Raw genomic sequence first — 27,640 nt, forward strand, 5'->3', positions numbered from 1 at the left:
CTATAAAATTTGTGAAACTTTAAACAAGAAATAAACAAATTCAACATAGATAAAACTTACATATGTTTGGTATTTGGAGCAACAAAACCATTTATAGGTATCACTGATCCACGTTTATTTCTCAACTGAAAAAAAAAATGTTAAAAAATGATATTTTCTCATATTTCATTTTAAATAAACTTATTACTGATAGTAACTACAAATACTGTAACATATTCTGAACTTTTAAATTATTTATGTTTATTACATCTAAAAGGCTAATATTATTACTGATAAGAATTAGTAATTAATATTCAGTTAACTGGTAACTAAAAATACTGAACATTTTTTTTTTAATTTTTGAATAATTGTTTTTTTTTTTTTTGAATAATTGTTAATACATTATATTTAAATATAGGCTAAGGCTATTACAGATATGAATCAAGACAGTTTATTTTTAGTTAGAAACAAAACAGAAATCTACATCATAACTGTTGTGATGATGGATTCAATATGAGATTGTCGTTATCATTATTACCAGCTGTGGTGATGAGAATGCCTGCAGATGCCTAGTAATCGCTGTCAAAACTGGATGAAATTTTGAGCTGTTGTTGGTCTCTAAAGTCATATAATTGCTGTAATTGCCTTTTTAAAATCCAGGACGTTAATGCAATAATTAATTCTAATGGCAAATAAAATACTACAAACAATAGCCTTAAAGCCTAAATTTTATTTGACAAAAAAATGTGACCTAATATATTTATGACGACATCACATCATGATGATATAGATATACAACAGTTTTCGGTGAAATAAAATACATTTTTTGCTGCATTTGTGCTGTGTTTGCTGTTGCTACTGGTTTATTGTTTATACAGTAGTCTTTTTAATCCTTTTGAAAATTGTTTCCCTTTCTGAGCTGATTCTTATATTTTTAATTCTTGATGTATTTTATCGTTATTGGGTTAACTTCTTGTTGCCTTGATGTGTTTTTCTTTTTTTGGAGGTTTTTTTTTTATGTTTTTCTATTGAATTTTTTGGCTTAATTTTGTTGTGATTGTTGTTAAGTCTGTTTTTTTTTTTGCTTATGTAAATTTTTTCATAATTCAACTAAGTTTGCGATGAGTTGGATAATAAAACCAGAAATGAAGAAAAATATGATAGTCAGAAGAGGACTTTAAACCGAAAGGTATCATTTTCCTTATAAAAGCACATGATGGTAACTTTGGTATAGAGATACACCACTAACTGATAATTATAGATAATTTTTATTGTATTTCCAGGTGCATCAATCGCAGTATGACTGACAAAAACAAATTTAACATTCTATAATGCGAATGATAAAAAAAGTACCGAATTGTCTCTAATAAACGCCCCGGGGGCGTTGCATTTTTTCAAAAGGGGGGGGGGGCGTTTACTAGGTGAATTGTAAAATCAAAAATTACTAAAACAAGCTGTTTAAACGGTCAATAAGTTCTTTATTTGTAGAGGAACAAGTTAATGTGCAGGGTATCTCCAGGCCTCCTGCTATTTTGCTGTTCCTTCGTTTGTTGCTGGTTATTTGAACATCAATAATTCCTTGTGTTTCAAAAAGAAATGAAATATCTTCGAGTTCTCTTGGGGTAGATGTCCGACGATGCAGCGCGGTGCTTCTCTTTCACAGCAATCACGTGCTTGTCAAAAACATGTCGGCCTCATGAACTAGCACTGCACCACCGCATGCAGAACACTGCCCTTAACTTGAAGAAACATTCTCACTACGGTATAGACTTCATTGACCAGACACCTCGAATCAAATCAGCGTCGAACACGCGACACATTAACAATACATGATTACCCGTCGTTTGCCATCAGTTTGCAGCTTACCCTGTTTTTACAAGGCTAACGAAATACCATGAGAGAAACACAAAATAGGCCTAGGCCCTAGGCCTAGTGATCGTGAAGACAGTAGGCCTAAACATCAAACGTTTAGGCTAAAGCTTTTTTGAGTAGTATTTATTTCATTTCATATCAAAGAAAGCAGCACACAGTAAGGTATTACTCCTTGTTTGTCAACCTTTTTATGGACTGGATACCCAATTGATTGGCACTCATTGCAAAATGAAAAAAAAAGTCAGGGGCGTTTATTAGAAGAGGGGCGTTTATTAGAGACAATAAGGTATTTTCCAAAAAAAATTCTGATTTAACAGATTTTAAGTAATAAAATTGCTATAGTAATAAATGCATTTCTGGATAAGAAAAACACATTTTGCTCTGTGCACTATTTGACTGTAAATACTGGTTCACATGACAACAAAGAGCCAATCACATTAACCTTTATCATGAACTGCACTGTACCACATTAGCAGAGACAAGTAATAATACATTAATAATGCATTAGAAGGCAATCAAGGCAATGCAACAATCTTAGCACTTGTTGGCAATGAGCCATGGATGACAGTAGAATCAATGGTGTTCAATATGATGATGAACTATTATTTATTGGGGATGAAAAGTTTTATTGCACATTACGAACAGAAACATACTGTACCATAGCCAGTACATTATTCAATGGCTCAAATTTACATGGTGCTCAATATCCAGTGTAAAAAATCTGTTCAATGGCGTATTCATGAATCAAAAAAATCAAAACTCGGATTTCGTATTAAAAGCTTGCCTCTCCACTCACCATGGGCAGAAACATGTAAGCGCGAACTAAACCAGGGTCTAACAACGCGCTTGTTGTCACTTTATCTATAAACAACCTACATTTTACATCTGGAGGCTAAACATTTTTATAGCTTGTTTCGAGGACTTATTGTTATAAAGACTAACAGAGGAGGGAAGAAAAAAATGAAAATAAAATTTTGTTTCCTATATTTAGCAAACATTTTTGCCAAATATATCCAGACGAGGGAGAAAATAAAATAAAATTGTATTGGTGAACATTTAACACTGTAGCAATGAGATGGTTAAATGCTTTAAATTTATATACTTAGGAATAGAAATAGGCAATTCGTAATTGTGGATATTTCAAGGCAGCAGCGGGCGTAATAAAATTAAAGAAAACTTTTATTTTTTTCTGACATTTTCATTTTTCATGGCGTGGAGTGGGGTAATTAGCAAAAAATAAAATTTTATTTTTATTCGACATCACCATTTTTGGCAGGAATAATTTACTATTCAAAAAGATTAGAGGAAATGGGGTTCTCCTCATGTACTGGTATTCTTGTAGATTTTCAAGAATGTTATAAATTACTAAAATAGAGTACAGGAAATATTATGTTTATATTCACCGATATCCCGGTGTTTATATTACAGCATAGCCTGGGCCTAGCAGCTAAAACTGACAGTCTAAAATTACATGCTTGATAATCTACAGTATTAAACATCTCTTTTGAAATGAGCAATTTATGTTTAAATTTTTAAGTTTTCTCTGATATAGGCCTACTGCACAAACCACAGGCATAATGAACCATAATTAGTATCACTACAATTTGTTTTTAATTCCATTACAATTTGTTAATAAATTTTGAGCAGAATTAATCTCAGCGCATAAAGCAATTATCAAGCAGATATCAAATGACTGTGCTGCGTACAGTGACATCACACCGCACTGACTAAATATGGCTAGTGAAATAGCTCTAGTACAGTAAAAAAAAAAACGATGGTAAAATTATCATTTTTCTGTCATTATCTAAAATATGGATCGATATTCAATTGTATCTCGAAAATTTTATCTATTCTATAGTATGTAGTTAGAGTTTTTGAGACTGGTAAGTTTGTAGTCCTAGTAGTTTTTGAGTGCATTGGTTTTGCATAATTACAATAAAAGTAATTTTTACAGTTGTGTAACATACCACACTAGTGGAAATTATTATATGAAGGTTTAGATTAATGAATACAAATTTTGTTATGAATAGCATTAATCTAAACCAATGATTTCCTCTAGTGTATAGAAAAGTACTATACAGTACTACAATAATTGCTTTTAAAGTAAATCGCTGCCTATTAAAGTTTTTGTTTAATATTTAATCTCATTGTTGTCATAGGTTGCTATAGTGATGATCAGAACATTTATGCGCACGTATGTACATTTCGCTGTGCATATGCAGATTGTTACTGCAGTACATGCTACTACAGTTGAATTGATATGTAGTACAATGCGATGAATAAATATTTGATCGTTTTTCAAAAGAACATGAGTCGTGAGTTTACTATTCTGGCAGATTGGTAAAATTGTGTGATGATTTCATTTAGGCTAGGCTACAACCTAGGCCTCAGCCTGACTACAGCCTGGCATCATAGATTACAGACTTGATCACTTTTATGGTCGAAGCAGACAGGTAAAAATCATGTGATGTTTCATTTGGGATAGGCTACAGCCTACAGCCAGTCTTAGCCTGATTATGGCCTAGCCTCGTAGGCTGACTTACTTTGATTATTAGTTGTTCATTATCTACATTGCTGGCTTTCCTGAAAGCTCTTTTGACTTCCGCACTACTATCCATGATGCTGAAGAGGACAGCTACTGGGGGCTGGTTCTCATCAACTTCCGTGACTTTGTCATCATCTGTTGAAATAAAATCAAGGCATCATAAAAGCCTGAACAGAGTATTAAAATCTATTTGACAAAAACATGTCATGATGACATCACATCATGACCATATATAGGCATATCATGACTATATATAGGCACATCATGACTATATATGGGCATATCATGACTATATATGGACAGTTTTTTTTTTAAATAATATGGTTTAAAGCCCTGTACAGTCTATCAAATTTGACAAAAAAACTGTTGTATGCCCCTATGTAGTCATGGTAATAAAATAATAATAATAACAATAATAACATCATCTTATATGGTTTAAAGCCCTGTACAGTCTATCAAATTTGACAAAAAAACTGTTGTATGCCCCTATGTAGTCATGGTAATAAAATAATAATAATAACAATAATAACATCATCTTATATGGCGCACATATCCGTCTCTAGCAGAGTTGCTCACAGCTCCGTTTTCGACCTGCAAAGTGTAGCCGTGTTTAGCTGCATTTGTTTTTCATTTTATTTTAATTATTTGTTTATTTATTTACCTATTTGTTTTTGTATATTAATTTTATGTTAAACTGACATGGATGGGTAGACAGGCAAAATAAGATGCAAATACTCTTTGGGGTCACCATCCATATCAGTGTATCACCACCCTAGCACATTCCCAGACCTCTGCCTAGGTGGCTAGAACAAAGGAACCGGAAACACATTTGCCCTGCCACAGACGACCGGGTACTCAGGAATAGTAACCAAGACAATGACCCCAAAAAATAATTGACGGCCTGTAAAAAATGAAGAAAAAAAGCAGTCAGTTATTGTATTTAGTCAAAATGAGAAATAATACAGTCACGTAAATATATCCACCTCCTTATTTTATTAGTATTAATTGTCAACAAGGCAGGTAGGTATACAAACTTTTATCCAACCTGGCTTCCATATGAATTGAGTGTTGCGATATTGTCGACCACCAAATTCTACATATAATTACAATACTTCTATCAGAAGTTCAATAAAGTAAGATTTGTACTTTATCATATGATCAGTTAAATATTTGAGGTGATTTTAATTTCCGAGAGATTAATTGGGAAATAACGTTAAATTGTTCCACTGAAGCTGAGCCCTAAACACGTTATATTTTCATTGCGGATTTTTTGGGCTCAGTACGGACTCCAAAAGTATGCATTTTCTTTTATTAGTTTTATAGCGTATGCGGATTTTATAAGTCCGCAATGACGATATAACGTGTTCCTATCTCTTTTACGACACAGTGAACGACAATTTTTTAACTTCAGCATGTTCGTAACCTAACACGATTTAGAGGAACAGACTGACCATCGCTACCGAATCCAATTTTGACAGAAAATGAAATTGAAAATCTTAGTTATCTTCCTCCTGTTGGTGCTAGTGACCATGTAGTTTTAGGTTTTGACTTTCTCACTGAAGACCCCTTCACCTCTGAAGACACAATGTTTAGTTATAAGTATTTAATAAAGGCAATTATGTTGAAATGAATTTTTTTTTTCGTCTCACGACTGGGCAACTATACCAGAAGGGAAGTCAACGCAAGAAATGTGGGACATATTTATTGACAAATAAAATTATGCAAAATCCAAATTTATTCCACATTTCAAAGTTTCTTCAAAGTTCCACCAACTGCCCAAATGTCAAATAAAAAGGGGATGGCTAAAAGAGTACTTGCTAAAATTGAAGCCAAAAACCTGGCCTGGAAACGTTACATGAAAAGACGCACCCAGACGCGTTACAAAGCATACCGCAAAGCTCGAAATAACTCAGTTTCTGATATACGAACTGCAAAGTACCTTTTTGAAAGGGACATTGCCCTAAATGTTAAAAAAAACCCATAAAGCTTTTTATTCCTATGCTCGAAACAACTGTACCATAAAACCTGGTATTGCACCACTTAAAACACCTGATGGATCCTTTTCCACTACACATCGGGAAATAAATGACTCACTAAATTTTTTATTTTAAATCTGTCTTTATCAAGGAAGATTGCAGCAACATTCCTAGACCAAGTTTTGATTTTGCAGGCCCACCACTCGAGGATATCCTCTTTTCTCCTGATGACATTACGGAAATAGTTAAGAAATTAAACAATTGCTCATCACCCGGCCCTTATGATGTTCATCCTAGGGTCTTAAAGGAATGCGTCAGCTCCCTTTCTCTTCCTCTTTACATTATCTTTAACAAGAAGTTCCTTTCTGGCTCTCTTCCAATAATTTGGAAAGATGCAGTTGTGACACCTATCTTTAAGGGTGGATCCCAAGTTCACCGACTAATTATAGACCAATTAGTCTCACCTCGGTTATGTAAGATCTTTGAAAAAATCGTTTGAAAAGCTGTAGTGAACCATCTTGAAAATTTTGATCTTCTTAGTTCCTCTCAACATGGATTCCGTTCACGTAGGTCATGTTTAACCCAACTGCTTGAGTTTTTTCACGATCTCTATTGCGATCGTGATGCTGGTCTTCCAACAGATGTCATTTACCTAGACTGCCGCAAGGCTTTTGATTCTGTCCCCCATGAACGTCTCAAAGCTAAAATATCTGCATTTGGTATTCGTGGGAAAGTCCTTATTGGATATCTGATTTTCTTTTAAATCGTCGACAGTGTGTCAATGTGAAAGGTACTTATTCATCTTGGGTTTCTGTTACCTCTGCAGTATCACAGGGGTCGGTCCTTGGACCGATCCTTTTTCTTATTTATGTCAATGATTTGTTAGAAGTTTTGAGTAGTTCTGGTAAGGTTTTTGCAGATGATGCAGGACAATTAAAACAAAAATTGATGCTGATATTCTTCAAGCGGATATAGATGCTTTTGAAATGGAGCAGTAAATGGTTGCTTAGTTCAATGAGACTAAGTGTGACATTCTTCATGTTGGTTCTAGAAACCCACAATTTTCTTACTTTATGGGGGACGTTGAGCTGTCAGTTGTCACTGAACAGCGTGATCTTGGAATAATTATTACTCCAAAGCCATCAACTCATATTACCAAGGTTGTTGCTAGAGCTAATTCTTTGGTTGGTAGAATTAGAAAAACATTTACCTATATGGATAAGCAAATGTTCATCCCTCTTTATAAAACCCTTGTTAGACCCTTGATGGAATATGCTGTACAGGTATGGTCTCCACATGGACATTAATGCCTTGGAAAAAGTTCAAAATCGTGCTACGAAACTTGTTCTTAACCTTCAGGACCTAACTGCAAAGGATAGATTACGTGTCCTTGGTTTACCATCACTTGAAGACAGGAGGATTAGAGGGAAAATGATAGAGGTTTTTAAACTAATAATTGTAATTCATGGGATTGAAAATATCGACTTTCAGCGTTTCTTTAACATTTCACATCCATGAACTTAGGACTCATCATACACGTGGTCATTCTTATAAACTTTTAACTCCCCGAAACAAAACAGTGTTTAGAGACTCTTTCTTTGACACCAGAGTAATTAAACCATGGAACAATTTACCACAACATGTAGTCTCATGCACAACACTAATACCACTTCAAAGTTTCCTATGACCGACACATGGAAACATTGAGAGGAGGCAGTCTCTACGAGTATTAACTCATTGCCTCCTTATATCACTAAAGGTAAGAATCACTAAGGTAAGAATGTCACTGCCAAAATATGTCTATCTAGGCCTAGTCCATGGGACTACGCCTAGGGCCTATTCTCAACCACAAAACCCTTTTGTTTGCTGCCTTGAGGCTTGGCCTAACTAATGCAACTAAAGTACTAGACTAGAATAGGCCTCCTAGGCCTACATACAGAGGAGCTGCCTAAAAGAAAGGACCAAGCAGATGGGTAACTTCAAATGTATATATATAGCTTTACTATTATATTCTTCAACATCTAAAGAATATGGCCAAATGGCTATTTACCTTCTAAATCTTGTCGGTGCACAATTATCCAACACCTTCTTTCTTTCCCTTCTGTTGCCATGATCGTGAAAAGTAAAATGTTTTGCTGTCGAAATTTCCTTTTTATTGTTATTATTATAGCGCCCTCAATATTTTACAAGGAAACTCGTACCGCGATTTTGTGCGATCTGCCGCCATTGCATTTTATTTTATATGCCTATTTGATTATTATTAATATTGTTACTGTTGTTATTATTATTTTTTAAATTATTGTTATCGTTATTATTATTGTTATAATTAATATCATATCTTTAATTTTTATTTATATTATTATCTTTAATATTTATTAACATTATTATCTTTTTTTGATTGAAACTATTTTCTTTATTCCTTATTACTTTTATTATTTGATTTTACATTATTTATTTATTTATTTAATATTTATTTATTTATTTATATATTTATTTTAAATCATAATTATTATTTTTATTCTTAAAGAAAAATAAATTATTATTTATTCACTCATTTATTTATTCACCTTTTTGCTTCCAGGTTTTTCTTTGGGCATACGCGTGTGTGAGGGTGTGTGTGTGTGTGTATGTGTGGGTGTGTGTGTGTGTGTGTGTGTGTGTGTGTGTGTGGTGTTGAGTGTGTTTCCTTATTCAATTTACTTACCGTATATTACTTGCTGTTGTTGGCATTGGCCAGTGTTTTTTACTTGGCCTTTTATTATTTTTTTTACTTTTTACACATTTTTACATTTACAAGCTCTTTCTGAGTTTTTTTGGTTGTCCTTTTCATCATTGCATTTTTATATTTAGGCCTATGCTATTTGTCTTTTTTATTGTTGATGAATAAATGAAATGAAATGAATATATAGCACAGTGTAACTGTACTGTAACGTTATTATTTTGTCACAATATTTATTCGAATAAACACCCCGCTTTGAATAAACTCCCCTCCATTAAACGCCCCTCTAGAGCCTTATTTGGAATGTACACCTTCCTCAAATATTAATGTCCCAAGTCTTTTATTTCCTCGAATAGCGCCCCCTAAATGACTGACACAAATCGCACAAAATTAATGGAAGCAACGTATTCGACTGGTCGTTCTTCTTTAAACCACGCCCACCTGCGCAGTGGTAAAATCCTTAACGAAGATGACTAGTCGAATAGAAAACTGGTAATTAGTACTCGACAAAACAAAATGGCTGCATAGTTACCGCGATATACGCTGCGTAATCAAGCTGCTTCGAATTGTGGCAGTATGGGTTTTTCGTAAAAAAAAAATGTTTTCATCCAGTTCTTGAATTCTCAGTTTAGCCTACAATTATTTTTTGACTTCAATGTAGGTAGGCCTAAATATTATAATTTTTACTTTCTGAAATTAAATCTAAATTATATTAACGCAAATGTTGTTGCTAAACTGACCAATCGGCCATATTTTTTTTTGGTCACGTGCATAACTTAACTTGACAATTTTCGTTGTCAACGAAGTCTATTTTACGAACCAGTCGAATGAAGATAATACGCAACGAAAATTCGTACTCAATGAAATGAACCAGTCGATTTCAACTTGAAGACTTGAAGGTAAATTACTGTATCCCGAAGCGTGCAGCATAAGTGGGCGGTGCCCGAAAAGGCAGTAAGAAAAAAGTTATAGTCGTTGTTTAGTGGGAGACCCCATTTGCAGCCAAATTTCAAATAATTTACCATGTCAGAAACCAATAATAGGATAACAATTTCAACAGTTTCTTATCTTTGTGAAAAACGTGTGAAGGTCTGAAATCCATACAGTGTATCTAGATTCAACTTGGAGTAGTCCCGGGCCACCAGACTAAAAAAAACAAAACTATTTAATACGACGTGTTCAATTCACGAATGCCCTAAGTTGACTCACTTGACAACACTTTTATATTAGTATAAATTCCCCACCCAAAATGTCCACAGCCACTTCAAACGGACGTTTAATTAAATACTCATAAAAAAATAAAGTAAACGGCTACTAGAATTCACATATAGCACACACTACGGTATTGCTTGATATTCCACTTTGACGGGGACCTCGTAATTGTATAATAAAATACTAACACTTTGTCCAGGTGCGGATCCAGAGATTTTCTGACCGGGGGGAAATATGAAGTTCACGCCCACCACCTCAGCCCCACCAATAAGTGGTAAATAATCGAGCTCTCCTTTCGCCCACTGCTGTGTCGCCACTGAACTCATGGGTGCACTCCTTTTTTAGCTCTTCCTCTCTTTAACTCAAATTTGTTACCCTCTTTGGTGGCTCAGGATATATTTTCTGGTGGGGGGGGGGCTTAGTTTTCTGACAGTTGGGACTCGTAGGCTCGAGCTGGGAGAAGGGCTTGATAGGGGGATTCCCCTCCCAAATGAGATTTTTTTTAAAGAGTATCAACTTCTGGATGGCCGAAAATGGCACTCTCGGACTGTGACAGACATGTGTTGGCTTGGTGTGGGCCAATTTTTATATGTTTTATGGTCTAACTGCCCGACAACTCAGTCCGGGGGGGGGGGGGCTTGACCTGTCCGGTGAGGGACTTAAGTCCCCCTGCCTCCCCGCTGGCGCCGCCACTGCCCTCTTTTTCGGCTTGACTGACGGGAGGGGGCACGGGCCCTCAAGGCCCCCCCCCCGCTGGATCCGCCCCTGTTGTCGGCCCCGGGCCAGGTGACTTGTCGTTGCTCACACTGAGAAGATCCGCCCTCAAGGCCACCGCTGGATCCGCCCCTGTTGTCGGCCCCGGGCCAGGTGACTTGTCGTTGCTCTCACTGAGAAGATCCAACAGGAGACCCTTTGCCCATGATGGGTTCAAGTGAAGAGGTACAGTGAGAAGGAAGACGGAGACGAAGTTCCCCGGAGCTGATTCATTCTAGCATATGGTAAATTTTAGTATTTTTTATGGTATTTGATGCAAGTTGAGGATTGGTTTTGCTTTTAAGAGGAGGCTTGCTAGAAAAGGGGGACTCGGCAACCCATTGAACCGCATACTCCAACGTAATAGGTAATCACCAACCGTAATCTGGTCCATTTTGTGGGGCCAGTATTTTACCCAATAAGGGGACTGATATTCTCGGCGGGCACAGGGCGGGGTTGACGGGGTCCCCCAAAAAAAACGTTATTTTGCGATACGGTACCTGGGCCGCTACTAACCAGACAAAAGAATAAGCATTAGGATAAAAAAAAAAACAAAAAAAAAAAAACACTAACATTCTATTATGTTCACATCATTGAGAAATATTTATTTGACTTTCATTACGTCATGAATGAGCAACTGTTCTACTGCATATTGCTGATAACCCTAGCAGAATAGATGTTAGAACCCAAAATGATATCGACAAAATTGATTATAACAGCCACTTAACCCTACTCATAAACTTAACCCTAGCAGATAGATGTTAGACCCAGCATAAAGTTTCGTCTACACTATCGAATTTCATTTAAAAAAAAAGAGTCGCATAAAATGTGATGGAACATAGAGTTGAACACGTTCAACCTTTTTGATACAATTTGATATGTGAAAGACGTCATCGTAGCCATATGGGCACATCTCATTTTTTGTCACATAAAATTTGATAGTGTTAAAAATAAAATTGAAAATTATCCTCTATTGAATGTTGATATGTCTTGTATTGGTGGGTGGGGACCTTCTCGGGTGATTGGGAGACTCATTATACTCCACCAGCAGACAGTTAGCTGTTTTCTTTCTCTGTGGCTCGAAGATTGTTTTTACCTTTTGGTGTTAGTTTCTGGTTGTTTTTCAGATTCAGGGCAGCGCTGTCCCCTTTTCTATTCAGCTGGTGGGTCATTGTGGTCCATTCTTGATCCTGAGATCCCCACCCAGCCATATGATTCTCTCACGGAATGTATTTTTTTTTTTAAAGTTACCTATTTATTCATTCTGTTTATATTTCTGAATTGTACGTACTACTGTTTTTGCCTATCGGATCAATCAATACTAATATCATTTTTACCATGTTGTTAAAATGCCAATAAAGGAGTATTGTATCGTATAGTGTAGACAAATCTTTATAAGATAACATTGTTGATAAGGTGCTACAATACTATTAATTCTGTTTGAAGTGAAAGGTAACAAATGCAAAAGAAATAATTGAATTAACTGAAATTAAATAATTGAAAGAACTACTTTTTAATTATATAATTATGAAGAAATGAAAATCTAAAAGCCTCTTATATTACTTTAGATAATTGTAAAGAAATGCCAGTTAAATATGATGACGTTTGGTTGGCTATCGATCGATTTGGTTGGCTATAAATACCAGTGAATATCAACCACAGTACATCCATATTACAGACCTGTAAAATAAAAGATTAAAAAGTATTAGTTTTTATCAGAGACTGATCTGGAAAACACAAAACGGTGATTTGAGGGTAGCGGGCTGCAGTTTCTGAATTTAACAGTTTACCGGCCTCGTATTGACGTATTACTGAATAGTCTGCACAGAATTTATATGGTTTAAGAGAGGAAGAGATAAAGGTCTGCATTGTTTAAGGAAAGTGTGCGAAGAATTTAGTAATTTTTTGTTGTAAAATTCTAGTACGATTAAAATCGAAATGGTACTGGACTTGACCGGCAGAGTTCGTTCTGCTTCCATCAGGTCATCACATTAAGAAACCTTTAATAAAGGAAAGCATACCTTAGCAGCTAAATATAGAACACGGCTTAATAGAAATGATAATATGAGTGAACTGTTAATCGTATTATTAGTTGATATTATATACATATATATATATATATATATATATATATATTTATTTATTTATGTATATATATATATATATACAGTATAATATATATACATACACACATATGTATATATATATACATATACATACATGTATATACATATATATATATATATTTGTATATATATAGGCATGTTGTTCAAATGAAGTATTTATATTCTGAGTTTGCATTATATGTTTGTAATGAAATATTACTATTCATTCATTTGTTCATTGATTAATATAATTTATTTAGCTTTAGGCACGAGGACCAAGGATATGCCAAACAGTGAACTAAATCACTCTTCAAAGTGGCAATTCCATCACGAGACAACAGGGGTCGTATGGGCCAGTACACCAGGGTAACCCCCTACTCATCTGGAAAGATGTACTGGGTTCTTTAAAGTGCACATGAACATTTGTGTACTATATATATATATATATATATATATATATATATATATATATGGAGACTATGGCCATAAAACAAATACTTACTAGGTTTCGGGCGTTTTCGGTGTCGTAACTAAAATAGAAAACACAATGTTTACACAACAGTCCAAATATGTTATGGGGATAGTGACAAAGAGATACAAATGGGGCTATAACCATTTTTTTTTCAAACGGTAAAGAAGAATAATCTGCAAGAGTAAAAAGAATTGCTCCAATCGGGATTCAAACCAGGGACCTTCTTCTGTAAGACGCCTTAACCAACTGGGCTATTGATTCTCGAATCGGGGCAATTAATTTCACTCTACGGTATGCAAATACAACACTAGTATTTGATACACACACGTTAAACAGAGACATAGGAACTCTAACAGAGACCAATGTGATACTTTTTCTGGCACGAAAGACAATACAATAACTAAAATTTAATATCGATATTGACACGCTCTCATAATATGGGATGGAACATTGTTCTTCTTCTTCATCCAGTAAATATACCTGACAGTAAACCGTTTTAATTTATAACTGATTCTTTGACAATCATTAACAAATCAAGTGCTATATTATATTGATTTTTTAAGACCCTCTCGGAGAGGAAGTGTTAATTAAAAGACCAGTTGGGAAACCCAAATCAACTTGGCTAGGCGTAACGGAAAAAGGATATGTAAGAAAAAAAAGATCAACTGGAACAAAAACAAAGGCTTTTCCAGCATGTGCCGGGAAAAGTCAACTAGCTTACTATGCATAGTATGTTCCATTCCCACCCGAATTATTATTTTTTTTTATTAAGGAATGTACTGAGTATTCAGTACCATGACATGTCAAATAGGGCAAGATATATTATTCCGTGACGCAAACAATAGTATTAAAATAACATAGGACCTAATATTCTACCGAATAGTCTGGTGTGCCAATCTGCTTAACTAATATTTTTATACTTTAAACGTAAATTTTATTCACCTTAGTCTTCTAAAGTAACTTCTTATTGTTTACGAAAATAATGACGTAACTAACGTCGTATAGGTGTAATTTTGCCCTACCTGAAGTGGAAATGTACTGAATACTCAGTACGTGTGAAATGTTACTATAAAACAAAATATATTGAACATAAATTGTTACCTCCAGTAGTATATACAGAGTTCCTCCAAGTACCACCACACATTTCCTTCTTATTCCCGTTACATTTCTTATTGCACTCCCCGTCTGGTCGTTTGCCGTAAATAGAATATGTATAATCGCCACAAAAACATTGACCTGCCCACTGTGCACCAGCGAACATATATCCACTATCATGGCAATGTGTAATACACTTCTCGGTAGTCATAGTCCAAGAGCCCATGATGATAGCTGACGGCAGCGCTCTTTTTGACTTGTCCTCAAAACAGCCTAGGTAAACCCCTAAAGTGACAATAAATATGCCTGTTTATTTGTATTTGCTTTATTAAACTCCTATTGATTTTCCTGACTCACACACACCCACACCCACACACACACACACACACACCAAACGTAACTAGACTTACTAGGCCTAGGTCACACACACACACACACACACACACACACACACACACCAAACGTAACTAGACCTACTAGGCCTCTGTCTGTTTATGCAACAGAACAAATAGTTTTTCCTCATTGCCATTATAAGAAGTGATGTTGAAATTGCAACAAAAAAAGTAATCAAAAAGTATAAAGTAAAAAACACACGAAAAACAGAATAATAATAATAATATTAAATGCTAGTAAAGAGAATTATTATGAAGTAAAAAAAATATACAATGAAAGTCAACTTCCAGATTAACACGACGTTAGTGAAACTCGAACTATAGCCGCAACGGCGATAGCGAGGTACGTGGAGACCCGTAACAATTGCGAGCTACATGAGCCAATTCTGCGTAGATTGGTGAATTTCTAGTTTATTTTCCTTGATAAATATCGCGGTTATTCAGTGATTGAGAGCGAAATTTACTCATGCATTTCACAGTAATTTTGCATTTAACTTAGCTTCAGTTGATTTGAAAATCTTTAGATAATGCAGCTTGCGTTTATATGGTTTATCCCTTAAAATGGTTCTCATATCCACAACACCCGACTTCGCATCGTCAGAGAAATAATTTAAACATTTCTTCATTAAAATATCACAAACTATTATATTCTAGAATGTTTCATTTGGAGCCATATATAATTTTTTAGAGAGATTTAGGTCTCAGACCTTTGCATTTTAAATCAGTATATTATTATTATCATATATTATATATATATATATATATATATATATATGTATATGTATATGTATGTATAAAACACTAGAAGGCGTATCACATTGGTCTCTGTTTAACGTGTGAGCATCAAATACTAGTCTTGCATTTGCATACCTTAAAAAGTGAAATTAATTGCCCTGAAATTATTTGGACTGTATATATATCAACGTTGTCGGTGTCGTAACTACAATAGAAAACACAATGTTTACACAACAGTCCAAATATGTTATGGGGATAGTGACAAAGAGATACAAATGAGGTTATAACCATTTTTATTTTTTTATTTATTTATTTTTTTTTTTAAGATGCCATAACCAACTGGGCTATTAATTCTCGAATCCGATTCAGGGCAATTAATTTCACACTTTACGGTATGCAAATACAAGACTAGTATGCTCACACGTTAAACAGAGACCAATGTGATACGCCCTCTATTGTTGTATTGACTAAGGCCCCAATTGTCTCTTGCTCATCTTTTGCTGGCACGAACAACATGAAGGTAACTAAAATTTAATCGATATTGACACGCTCTCATAATATGGGAGGGAATATTGTTCTTCTTCATGCAGTAAACATTCCTGACAGTAAACCGATTTAGGCCTAATTTATAACTGATTCTTTGACATTCATTGACAAATCAAACTACATTATATTGATTTTTCAAGACCGCTCTCAGTGAAGAAGTGTTAATTAAAAGACCAGTTGGGAAACCCAAATCAACTTGGCTAGGCGTAATGGAGAGAAGATATGCAAGAAAAAAATCAACTGGAACAAAAACAAAGGCTTTTCCAGCATCTGCCGGGAAAAGCCAACTAGCCTTACTATGCATAGTATGTTCGATTCCCACCCGAATTATTATTTTTTTTTTTATTAAGGAATGTACTGAGTATTCAGAACCATGACATGTCATATAGGGCAAGATATATTATTCTCTGACGCAGACAATAATATTGAAATAACATAGGGCATACTATAAAACAAAGTATATTGAACATAAATTGTTACCTCCAGTAGTATATACAGAGTTCCTCCAAGTACCACCACACATTTCCTTCTTATTCCCGTTACATTTCTTATCGCACTCCTCTTTTGGTCGCTTGCCGTAAATGGAATATGTATTTTCGCCACAAAAACATTGACCTGCCCACTGTGCACCAGCGAACATATATCCACTATCAATGCAATGTGTAAAACACTTATCTATAGTCATCGTCCAAGAGCCCATGATGATAGCTGACGGCAGTGCTCTTTTTGGTTTGTCCTCAAAACAGCCTAGGTAAACCCCTAAAGTGACAATAAATATGCCTGTTTATTTGTATTTGCTTTATTAAACTCCTATTAATTTTCCTGACACACACACACATACACAACACGTAACTAGACTTACTATGTCTGTTTATGCAATTACCGAACAAATAGTTATTCCTCATTGCCATTATAAGAAGTGATGTTGAAATTGTAACAAAAAAAGTAATCAAAAAGTATAAAGTAAAAAGCACACGTAAAACAAAAAATGATAATAATAAATGCTAGTAAAGAGAATTATTATGAAGTAAAAAAAATATACAATGAAAGTCAACTTCCAGATTAACGCGACGTTAGTGAGACTCGAACTATAGCTGCAACGGTAAGAGCGAGGTACATGAAGACCCGTAACAATTGCGAGCTATATGAGACGATTCTGCTTAAATTGGTGAATTTTTAGTTTATTTACCTTGATAAATATCGCGGTTATTCAGTGATTGAGAGCGAAATTTACTTATGCATTTCACGGTAATTTTACGTTTAACCTAGCATTAATTGATTTGAAAATCTTTAGATAACGCACCTTGCGTTTATATGGTTTAATCAGAGTACAAATTTAATTATTTAATGGTCCTCATCCACAACACCCGACTTCGCATCGTCAGCAAAATAACTTAAACATTTCTTCATTAAATTATCACAAACTATTCTAGAAAGATTCATTTGGAGCCATATATAAGTTTTTATAAGAGATTTAGGTCTAATACCTTTGCATTTTAAATCAGTATATTATTATTGTCAGTATATTGTGCTCGAAATATTTGAAATAAAAAATTATCTTATGTCTATTATGTCAACGTATACGACTCTACTTTGTGCATTCGTACTCATTATATATACAGGTATATATATATATATATATATATATATATATATATATAAATGGAGGCTATTGCCATAAAATAAATACTTACTAGGTTCGGACGATGTCGCATCCGTACCTGAAATAGAAAACACAATGTTTACACAACAGTCCAAATGAGGATTTGATAGCGACAAAGAGATAGAAATGGGGTTATATTTATTTTTTAAACGGTAAAGAATAATAATCTGTGAGCGTAAAACGAATTTTCACAACCTGGATTCGAACCCGGACCTTGTGCTGTATATTATGCAGACGCCTTAATATATAACCACTGTGCTATTTAGATTACTAAGATCGATATGGCCTGGCGACGCATACAGTTGAAGGGTCGTGACAATCTTGATTAAATTGTTTAAAAGTAATCTTTTATTGTTAAGTTTTTTTTTTTTTTTTTTTTTTTTTTTTTTTGTAATTTTCTGTTAATAATCATCACAAATTAATATGATTGTTTAAAAACTGTATGTTTAGTTACAATATTCGAATTAAGCGCGACCGAAAACAAGCGCTACGAAACCATAGGCCTATAGGTCAGTTTGTGTAATTCCTGTAGTACGCCGCTGGTGGCAATGGCGTGCTTGCGATGTGGTGTAGGCTGCTACCCTAGGATTTGGCCAGCGATAACAAAGGTCTTTGTTTTTATAGAATTTTTTGGGAAAATATCTTTGATATGCCTATTTGTTTTACATAATCCCTATGCCTTTAAATTATTTCCATATGGATCCAACACACTTTTTTGCCCGACCCCCTTAAAATCGCCCAATATTTTGCCTGTTAGGGTTCTACCTGAGATAACCCCACAGTGAAATGTTTGGCCCCGCGCCAGCATTTCCAGATGAGTTAGAGCAATTTGAAATTTACATTGGATTTGACTAAAAAAATCCCCTTGTGACAGACAACTGCTTATATCTCTCTCGAAAATCAAAACATCATTGTATGTACGTTTATAGAATGATTACCATTTAACATTCTGCTCGTAGATCCAAGTTTGGTGACCTTGTGCAGTGTTTAAATTAGTTGACATTTTATAATTTAAGTCAATGTTTTATTTCCAATATTTTAACGTGTTTTTATGTATGCTTCTCCTTGTTTGGAGTTTATTTTTGAATAAATTGAATTGAAAGTGGTACCGTCGGATAGAGGAAAAGATTCTCTGTCCAATGATGTGTAACTCGATTATGTCCGGACTAGTAAGAAACCCAAAATATATCACAAAGTATATACTGTATTCGGGAAATTCACACCTCAGTTAGGACACTTATGATGCCCCTAATGTTTTATTGTGGGCAAGGTCACGTGATTTGACCTATATATCAGGACATCATCGATTTGCATATCACTGAAAAGAGAATTTTTTTTCAAATACTTTAAGTTTCAAAAGAGATATAAGCAGTTGCCTGTCAGAAGGTGAATGTTTTGCCAAATCCCATGAAAATTTCAAATTGCTCTAACTCATCTGAAAAAGCTGGCGTGGAGCCAAAAAAAAACTTCATTGTGGGGTTATCTCAGGTATAATGAAATGAATTAACTTCAGCAGAAATGTTTGTATTTTTACGCCAGACTGTTGTTTTGTATATTTTTCAGAAATTCCCTAGGCTAGCGTGTAAAAAAATAAAAAAATAATAATTAATAAAAAACAAGTGCCGCTCTGGAATAAGCGCTGAGATGAAGCGCCCCTAACAGTTTTAAAAGCGCCGCGGGGCTTCGAGCATTTGCAGTAGTTGCTTCCTTTATAGTTAGCTTTCCTATTAAATATGTAGTTAATGATGTTCTCAAATTTATAAATAATGTTTAGTTGTAAAAATGGTTTAATAATCTAAGTCAACTCAATATGAATAATATAATACATAGAATCAGATATCAAAGAACGTGACTCTGGAATCATGGCACTTATAATACATTTAAAGTAGGGCCTAAACTTATCAGACACAAATCATCATCCTCCTTATCAGTATATTAAAATTAGCTGAACTGGTCGCATAACGTATCCACCACAATGGAAGACAGAGGATTAGGGAATCATTTCTTCCATCTGCCATGAGAAAATTTTATGAAATGTGGCAAAAGTAATTTTTATTGATAGTTTAAAAAAGACTTCCATGTTTTAATATTTCACCTCCTTTTAATTTTAATATGCCATGAGACATTTAAATGAAATTTAAATTGGTTAATTTTATTGCAATTTTAAACCACTTTAGACAAATGCTGCTTTAAATATTTTACCTCTTCCTAATGTATTTTACTATATTAACATGCATTTAAATGAATTCTAACATTTGTTCAAAGGCTGTTTTCAGTGCAGTCTGTGGATCTTGATTTGAATATTTTAGTAACAATGTAAAGATATTATGCATGTATAATCAACCAAAGTAAAGCTAAAGCTAAAATATAAAATAAAACCAACTTCAGATAATCTTACATGTAATGGACACTGAGAACGTTCCCAGAATGATGGCGACGAAAATCAACATAATGGAAAGCTGTAGTAGGAAAAGAAATGAACAAATCTGAAATTGAAAGATTTGATTAAGAGAAATAGAAGATGACAATTATTTTTATGTTGATGATGATGATCATTCTCCTCGTCGTCATCCACATCTTTGTCGTCACCACCATCATCATTCAGGGGTGGCCAGGACCTCATCGGGGAGAGCTGCCCCCCGTCGGGGAGAAAAAGCACAATTCGTCGGGGAGGAAAAAAAATTATGTGTATTTTCTACATATCAGTAGACTTTAAAATCGATTAAATAAACCTTTGAAACCCCTAAATTGTCAAAATTTTCTGGGGCTTCGCCCCCTGGACCACCTTCGGAGCCTTTTAATCGAAGCTCGACCACGCCCACTTTGCTTTCGTCGGGGAAATCTGACACTTCGTCGGGGGTGTCGGCCCCTCCGACCGGGACCCCCTCCCCCACCCCCGTCGGGCAAATCCTGGCGCCACCCCTGTCATCATTATCATCATCTTCGTTGTTATATTCATCGTCATCGTATTATTATCATGATTACCATTATCATCATCACATTCGTCTTTATCAAGAACATCATCTTCATCAATATCACTATCATATATATATGGCGAGTTGGATGGCTGAGCGGTTAGTGCAGGGGCGCCGCAACCTACAACCAGGGAACAGTCTACAGCCAAAATATCGGTGCTGGTTCGAACGGCACGCTCGTCTGGTTCTGGTGGTCTTCTCGGATAAGAACTATAAACCGTAGGCCCCAGTGTAGGCAAATTGGCTCCTGTGCACTTAAAAGAACCCAGTACATCTTTCGAGACGAGTAGCCCCCTGTGTACTGGTCCATACAGCCCCTGTTGTCGACAAACGAGAGTAGCTGGTAGGCCCTACCGGTTTATATTATTAATTAACTTCCTGACAGACATTAGTCGAATAATAAACATTTTACCAAGGTTTGGGAAGAACAATCACCATTTTCTGTCGGTTCAAGTGTCTCCAACAAAACACGTGCTGTCCCACGGACGCACGTGCTTGCGTATGTTTTTACACTGTCGTTTTGAGGGACCCTAGCAACAATATCCAAGAGGCAGGAAATACGTGATGATTGATTAGATTGATTAATCTTATTTTAAATAGCTGTTGACTGTTTCTTGTTGATTTTTATCTTTAAATATAATACTTTTATTCAATTTTCATGTTTTTATATTTATAACATCAATTTTTGTATGAATATATGAAGTTTTGTATCAACAATAACAATATCGATTTTAATAATAAAAATATTATATTATATTAATAGTAATTATATAAATTACACAAATATATAAGTTTTTTGTTGCTGATAAATATTATTTCAAATTTTGTACTCGACATGTTTTATGTAGGTCCATTTTTATGTAATAGCTAATAATATTTTGTATGTATGTTTTAATATATTTTTCATGCTCTACCAATTTCAAACGTATTTCTGAAGAAATTGTATCAGCATTAGTAAGGAGATAATTATATTGTTGTTGTTAGTTTAACATAGAACAACATTGAAGCCAAAGAATAGATGATCCGACAAAAATGAAACATATCTTGCTTTATATTCTGTACGGATATCAAATCTAGAAAAAAAAATAGTTTAAAAATTTAATTAATTTAAATCTTGTTAGGAAGACTTATAATATGGTGTTTTTTAAAGTAGGACCAATTAATATTTAATAACTGTTTAATTCAAGATGGAAGGTTAGCGCGTTGGCACACGAAATGTTTAAGTCGTTGGTTTTCTTTGCTTAGAGAACATTTGATATTCCCGAGGGAATTATATTTTTTTCGAGGGATTATATTTTACCGAAGCGCGTAGCGCTGAGGGAAAATATAGTCCTGAGAAAAAATATATAATTCCCAAGGGGATATCAAATGTTATTATTACACCGATAGAAAAGGCAATATTACATAGCCAAAATAGATGCAAATAATTAACTGAACACCTTATTTAAAATATCAAGAACTTTTATTTAACTTTTACACAATATCTGTTTTATTACATAGCCAAAATACTTCATATTACCGTCACGATTTAAAAATGTTTCTGTAGTCCGTAGCGTAGCGTTATTGATCGTTTAGCGTACAATTCACCGTTTGCTCTCCTAACCTCTGCGAAAATTGACCGGAGAAACGCGTTGAGCTCCGTTGTTGTGAAATTTCAATGCAAGTAGGCCTAAGCCTAATTGATGATTCCTTGGCCTTACAATATTCACTGAGTAGGCCTACATTAACGGATAAATTCACAACTAATTTTGTACACCGAGAATCCTTTTCGTCAATAACTCTATCCAATTTGTCTTCGTAGAGAGATTTAAACTTAGACCTATTTGAAGTCGCCATTTTCGAAGCGCTGGCTTACACATTCACAGTTCGTGAGCGATCGGTCGTGCGCTCGACTAGCATCTTCACTACGGGCGCAATGCGGGTGTAATCCGGTGACTTCAGAGACCGATCACTTTTCAAAGTTATATTTCCATACGGGGAAATATAACGTTTCCGATCCTCGTAGCTAGTCACGTGATGCCATTTCGAACAATCACGTACTCGTATTTACATAGGCTATGTTTAATATACATCGCTGTGGACACATTTGCGTCACCGTAACCAGAAGACGAAATGATAATTTTACGTCAAACCAGATTGTGCATGCATACTCCATCCGCTTGTTATTGTCGTTCGTAAATAAAATTTCAAATACGACGAGCCACTACTATAGAAATGACCTATACCGTTTGCTTACTCTCAAGTTACTTACCAGAATTGGCTCTGCACATGTTTTTATAACGGCGCCTTTTTACGTATCAAGTATACCATGGAACTATAAAACGTACCGTATAGCTCCATGAATTAAAGACTTACAAATTTACCTTGCATGATACAGTAGCGTACAAAATATAATTTTGTTACATAAAAAGCGGATAATATAGGCCTACGTGGAGATTACAGGGAACTTATTATACACTATTTAGACTTAAATAGAAATATACAGATCAATAATTATTTTATATAGGCCTAGTAAGATCTGACTATCAGAATTTACAAAAAATAAAAAGTAAGGATTGGAAATGTCAGACACAACATTCGTCTTCCAGTTCCTTCACAGCAAGATCTATGTTTTTCTAATTTATTATACTAAACCGTAGCGGAGAACTGGTCCAAGTCAAATATATAGATCATAAGGTGAAATGTTAAAAAATTGACAAATAGGCCTACCTGCACAGCCTTGCACCAAATACGTATGAACGTAACTTGTTAAGTTGACACTTCTCTCAAAGTTGTGTGACACTACCTAAAGGTGTACATAGGCCTACTGTTCGCAATACCAAATTTTACAAATATATAGTGGTATAAATAGGTAGTAATTAGAATAATTACTTAATTTATCTAAATTTGCAATGTTAATAATAATAATAATATGAAAGCAGATGTTCAATTTCTCGTAAAATGAGTAGGGACTCTTAATTAATCTCAGGCTATTTGAAATGTTTATTACCTACGGAACACCGATAGACATTATTGAGCATTAAACACGTAAGCACACTGGGCTATATTTAACTTTGTTAAATTAATTAAAATAATACATTTTTATTTCAATTATTTTTAAACAAATATACAAATTAGTAGATATTAACTTATACGCTAACTTTCGTCTTGTCAACAATACTTCATCAGGCTGAATGAGCTTGATGTTTCGATGTCTGTGAAACGTCACGACAAAACAAGAAACTATTCGATCATATAACATTTTCATTTTAATAGCCAATATAAAAAATACTCTAAATTTTATCATCTATAACTAATTAGTTAAAACGGCCTATGTAAGTTATAAGTTATAATTCTGTATAGTTCAGTCGTCTAATCTTCTCTGACTGTGTGAGTGCGGATATCAGTTCAAACATTAGGTTCTAGTTTAAAATGGGCTTATTAGCAGGTTATAGTAATGCGTTGTCTTTCGAAAAAGACGTCTATGGGTTGTACTTGGATGTATTCACACTGAAGAAATCTACTCCAATACAAATCATTCTATTATGCAAAACCATACGTAAAAATATAATTAGGTAACACTCGAAACACTCACTTTAGTAATAATGTTATTACGACTTTATATTCACGTGAATAATGGTAAAAAAATATAACGAAATGCAAGTTTAATATATGATATAAACTATCAAAAAATCATTTCCGGATGGAAGAACCTGAAAATAAAGAAAAGACTGGCCATCATTCCATGTACCAAATTATATATTACTTTGATATGACCATTATTAGGATACATAACTTTAAACTTCAAGTTCGACACCTAATAATTATTATTCATGCATCAACAGTCTTTGACGAAATATTCAAAGTATTTCTAATATTAGCATTTAGATTGAAAAATGGTTTTGTATGCACTTTGAGGTCCAGAGAATTTGAGTCCAGAATTGGTTCATGGTGGTCCAATCGTTTTTGACTGGGTAACACATTTTAAAAAAGGTCAAAAGGTCGGGGTCAAAAGACCAATTAGAAACATGAATATTTTGAACAAATTGACACCACAATTAACTTTCTACAACCAGTGGTTGTGGAGATATCAGGATCCTGTGGCTATGACCTTGAAACGTGTCAAAGGTCAGAAAGTCTTTCCAGTCATTTTGTCAGCAAACGTTTCTATTAAAGGGACTCGAATAGAAACAAGAATATTCCGAAAACATTGGCACCAAAATTAACTCTCTACCACCTGTCGTTGCGGAGATATCAGGGCTATATAGCTATGTAAACCAGGTGAACCAAGTAATGACCCTAGCCTTTAGACCTTTTGGCACATTTAAAAAATGTGTTATTAAGCCAAAACCATTTCTGCAGTTAAATTTTCTGGACCTTAAAGTGCATACAAAACTGGGTCTGGTCGCTACTATGTTAATTGTACTTTTCGTTGCTCAGCCATAAAAAGTTGCTTGAATGTTGTATTATTGAAAATTCAGACATTAATTAATATTGTCTAGCTGATGAAATTACTAATAGTTTACAAACACCTGTTATAGTTACGCCTCATAATTTTTCAAATAAAAAGTTTTACCGGTTCAATAATTAAATCATGTATATTAACAATAATTATATTATTAATAATTCAATTATTTAGTGTTTACTTTCCATGTGGCACATTCTCAACTAAACGTGTGAGAGCTTAACAGTTTAAATTAATAACAGTGTTAAGTAGCGGTAGAAAACGAATGTACTCATTAATTTTGCAATCTAAATGTTAATATTAAAAATAATTTGAATATTTCGTCAAAGACTGTTGATGCATGAATAATAATTATTAGGTGTCGAACTTGAAGTTTAAAGTTATGTATCCTAATAATGGTCATATCAAAGTAATATATAATTTGGTACATGGAATGAAGGCCAGTCTTTTCTTTATTTTCAGGTTCTTCCATCCGGAAATGAGTTTTTGATAGTTTATATCATATATTAACATTATATCATATATTGCATTTCGTTATATTTTTTTTACCATTATTCACATAAATATAAAGTTGTAATACCATTATTGCTAAAGTGTTTCGAGTGTTACCTAATTATATTTTTACGTATGGTTTTGCATAATAGAATGATTTGTATTGGAGTAGATTTCTTCAGTGTGAATACATCCAAGTACAACCCACAGACGTCTTTTTCGAAAGACAACGCATTACTATAACCTGCGAATAAGCCCATTTTAAACTAGAACCTAATGTTTGAACGGATCTCCGCACTCACACAGTCAGAGAAGATTAGACGACTGAACTATACAGAATTATAACTTATAACTTACATAGGCCGTTTTAACTAATTAGTTATAGATGATAAAATTTAGAGTATTTTTTATATTGGCTATTAAAATGAAAATGTTATATGATCGAATAGTTTCTTGTTTTGTCGTGACGTTTCACAGACATCGAAACATCAAGCTCATTCAGCCTGATGAAGTATTGTTGACAAGACGAAAGTTAGCGTATAAGTTAATATCTACTAATTTGTATATTTGTTTAAAAATAATTGAAATAAAAATGTATTATTTTAATTAATTTAACAAAGTTAAATATAGCCCAGTGTGCTTACGTGTTTAATGCTCAATAAAATGTCTATCGGTGTTCCGTAGGTAATAAACATTTCAAATAGCCTGAGATTAATTAAGAGTATCTACTCATTTTACGAGAAATTGAACATCTGCTTTCATATCATTATTATTAACATTGCAAATTTAGATACATGAAGTAATTATTCTAATTACTACCTATTTATACCACTATGTATTTTTAAAATTTGGTATTGCGAACAGTAGGCCTATGTTCACCTTTAGGTAGTGTCACACAACTTTGAGCGAAGAGTCAACCAAGTTACGTCCATACGTATTTGGTGCAAGGCCTTTTGCCACCCGACCTTTTGCCACCCGGCCTTTTGCCACATGGACCGTTGCCACCCTAGGCCCGTTGCCACCCAGGCCCGTTCCACCCGGCCTTTTGCCACCTTTGGGAATGTTAAATATTTATATTATTTTGGTGAGTTTTTTTACACAGATTTGTACTAGTAGGCCTACTGTAGCAGAATTTTTTCTTGATTAAATTTACTTTCCATTTTAATATTTAATTATTACTTAACTGTATCTTATTTCAAACAATCGTCCATGCGCCTTCTTACCACCAGGAGAAAATTTCAGAAATAAACATTGTTTTAAATCCGCATAAAGAGAGAAAAACTGCAGTGTCTAGTATATTTTTATTTTATATTTTTAAGATATTCTTATTCTAAAATAGAAATAAATAGCTTGTGCTTTTACAGTAAAAAAACAACATATTTATGGTAACAGTTATTTATATAGTATAACCACAAGACTATATTATGTGTGTATAATTAACTTTATGGAATTTATTTGGTATTTCTCTATTTAAGCGGAAAATTTATAACAAGCATATATATTTTCTCATGAGAAATAACCGTCAATGATAAAATTTGAATAAAGCCCTTCTCTTTAGCGGTAAACTACAAAGGATATTGCGCTCAGTAACACGATCTGAGCAAACTAATCCTCCTGATTGTTTATACCGTGCTAGGGCTATTGTTCAGATTATAGGGTCTTCAA

General features: G+C 34.2%; 2 protein-coding genes across 3 annotated transcripts in view; both read right to left on the reverse strand.

The window, feature by feature from the left end:
- The window catches only part of LOC117113462, a 15,512-nt gene extending 6,963 nt beyond the window's left edge, over positions 1-8,549 (reverse strand). The window contains exons 1-3 of one of the 2 annotated variants that reach the window (XM_033256794.1): positions 8,423-8,549; positions 4,395-4,531; positions 61-125 (exon numbers count right to left, since the gene is read on the reverse strand). In XM_033256794.1, the coding sequence (XP_033112685.1) occupies positions 61-125; positions 4,395-4,531; positions 8,423-8,483 (263 nt within the window). In that variant the 5' untranslated portion in view covers positions 8,484-8,549. The remainder of the gene's footprint in view (positions 1-60; positions 126-4,394; positions 4,532-8,422) is intronic. The other variant, XM_033256795.1, reaches the window with a different exon arrangement.
- Positions 8,550-11,635: 3,086 nt separating this feature from the next.
- The window catches only part of LOC117113484, a 39,717-nt gene continuing 23,712 nt past the window's right edge, over positions 11,636-27,640 (reverse strand). The window contains exon 13 of the mRNA XM_033256823.1: positions 11,636-12,736. Coding sequence (XP_033112714.1) covers positions 12,729-12,736 — 8 coding nt within the window. The 3' untranslated portion in view covers positions 11,636-12,728. The remainder of the gene's footprint in view (positions 12,737-27,640) is intronic.

Source organism: Anneissia japonica, unplaced genomic scaffold (assembly GCF_011630105.1).
Source record: "Anneissia japonica isolate Jap-2015-1 unplaced genomic scaffold, ASM1163010v1 scaffold493_len2256704_cov171, whole genome shotgun sequence".
Classification (NCBI taxonomy): Eukaryota; Metazoa; Echinodermata; class Crinoidea; order Comatulida; family Comatulidae; genus Anneissia; species Anneissia japonica.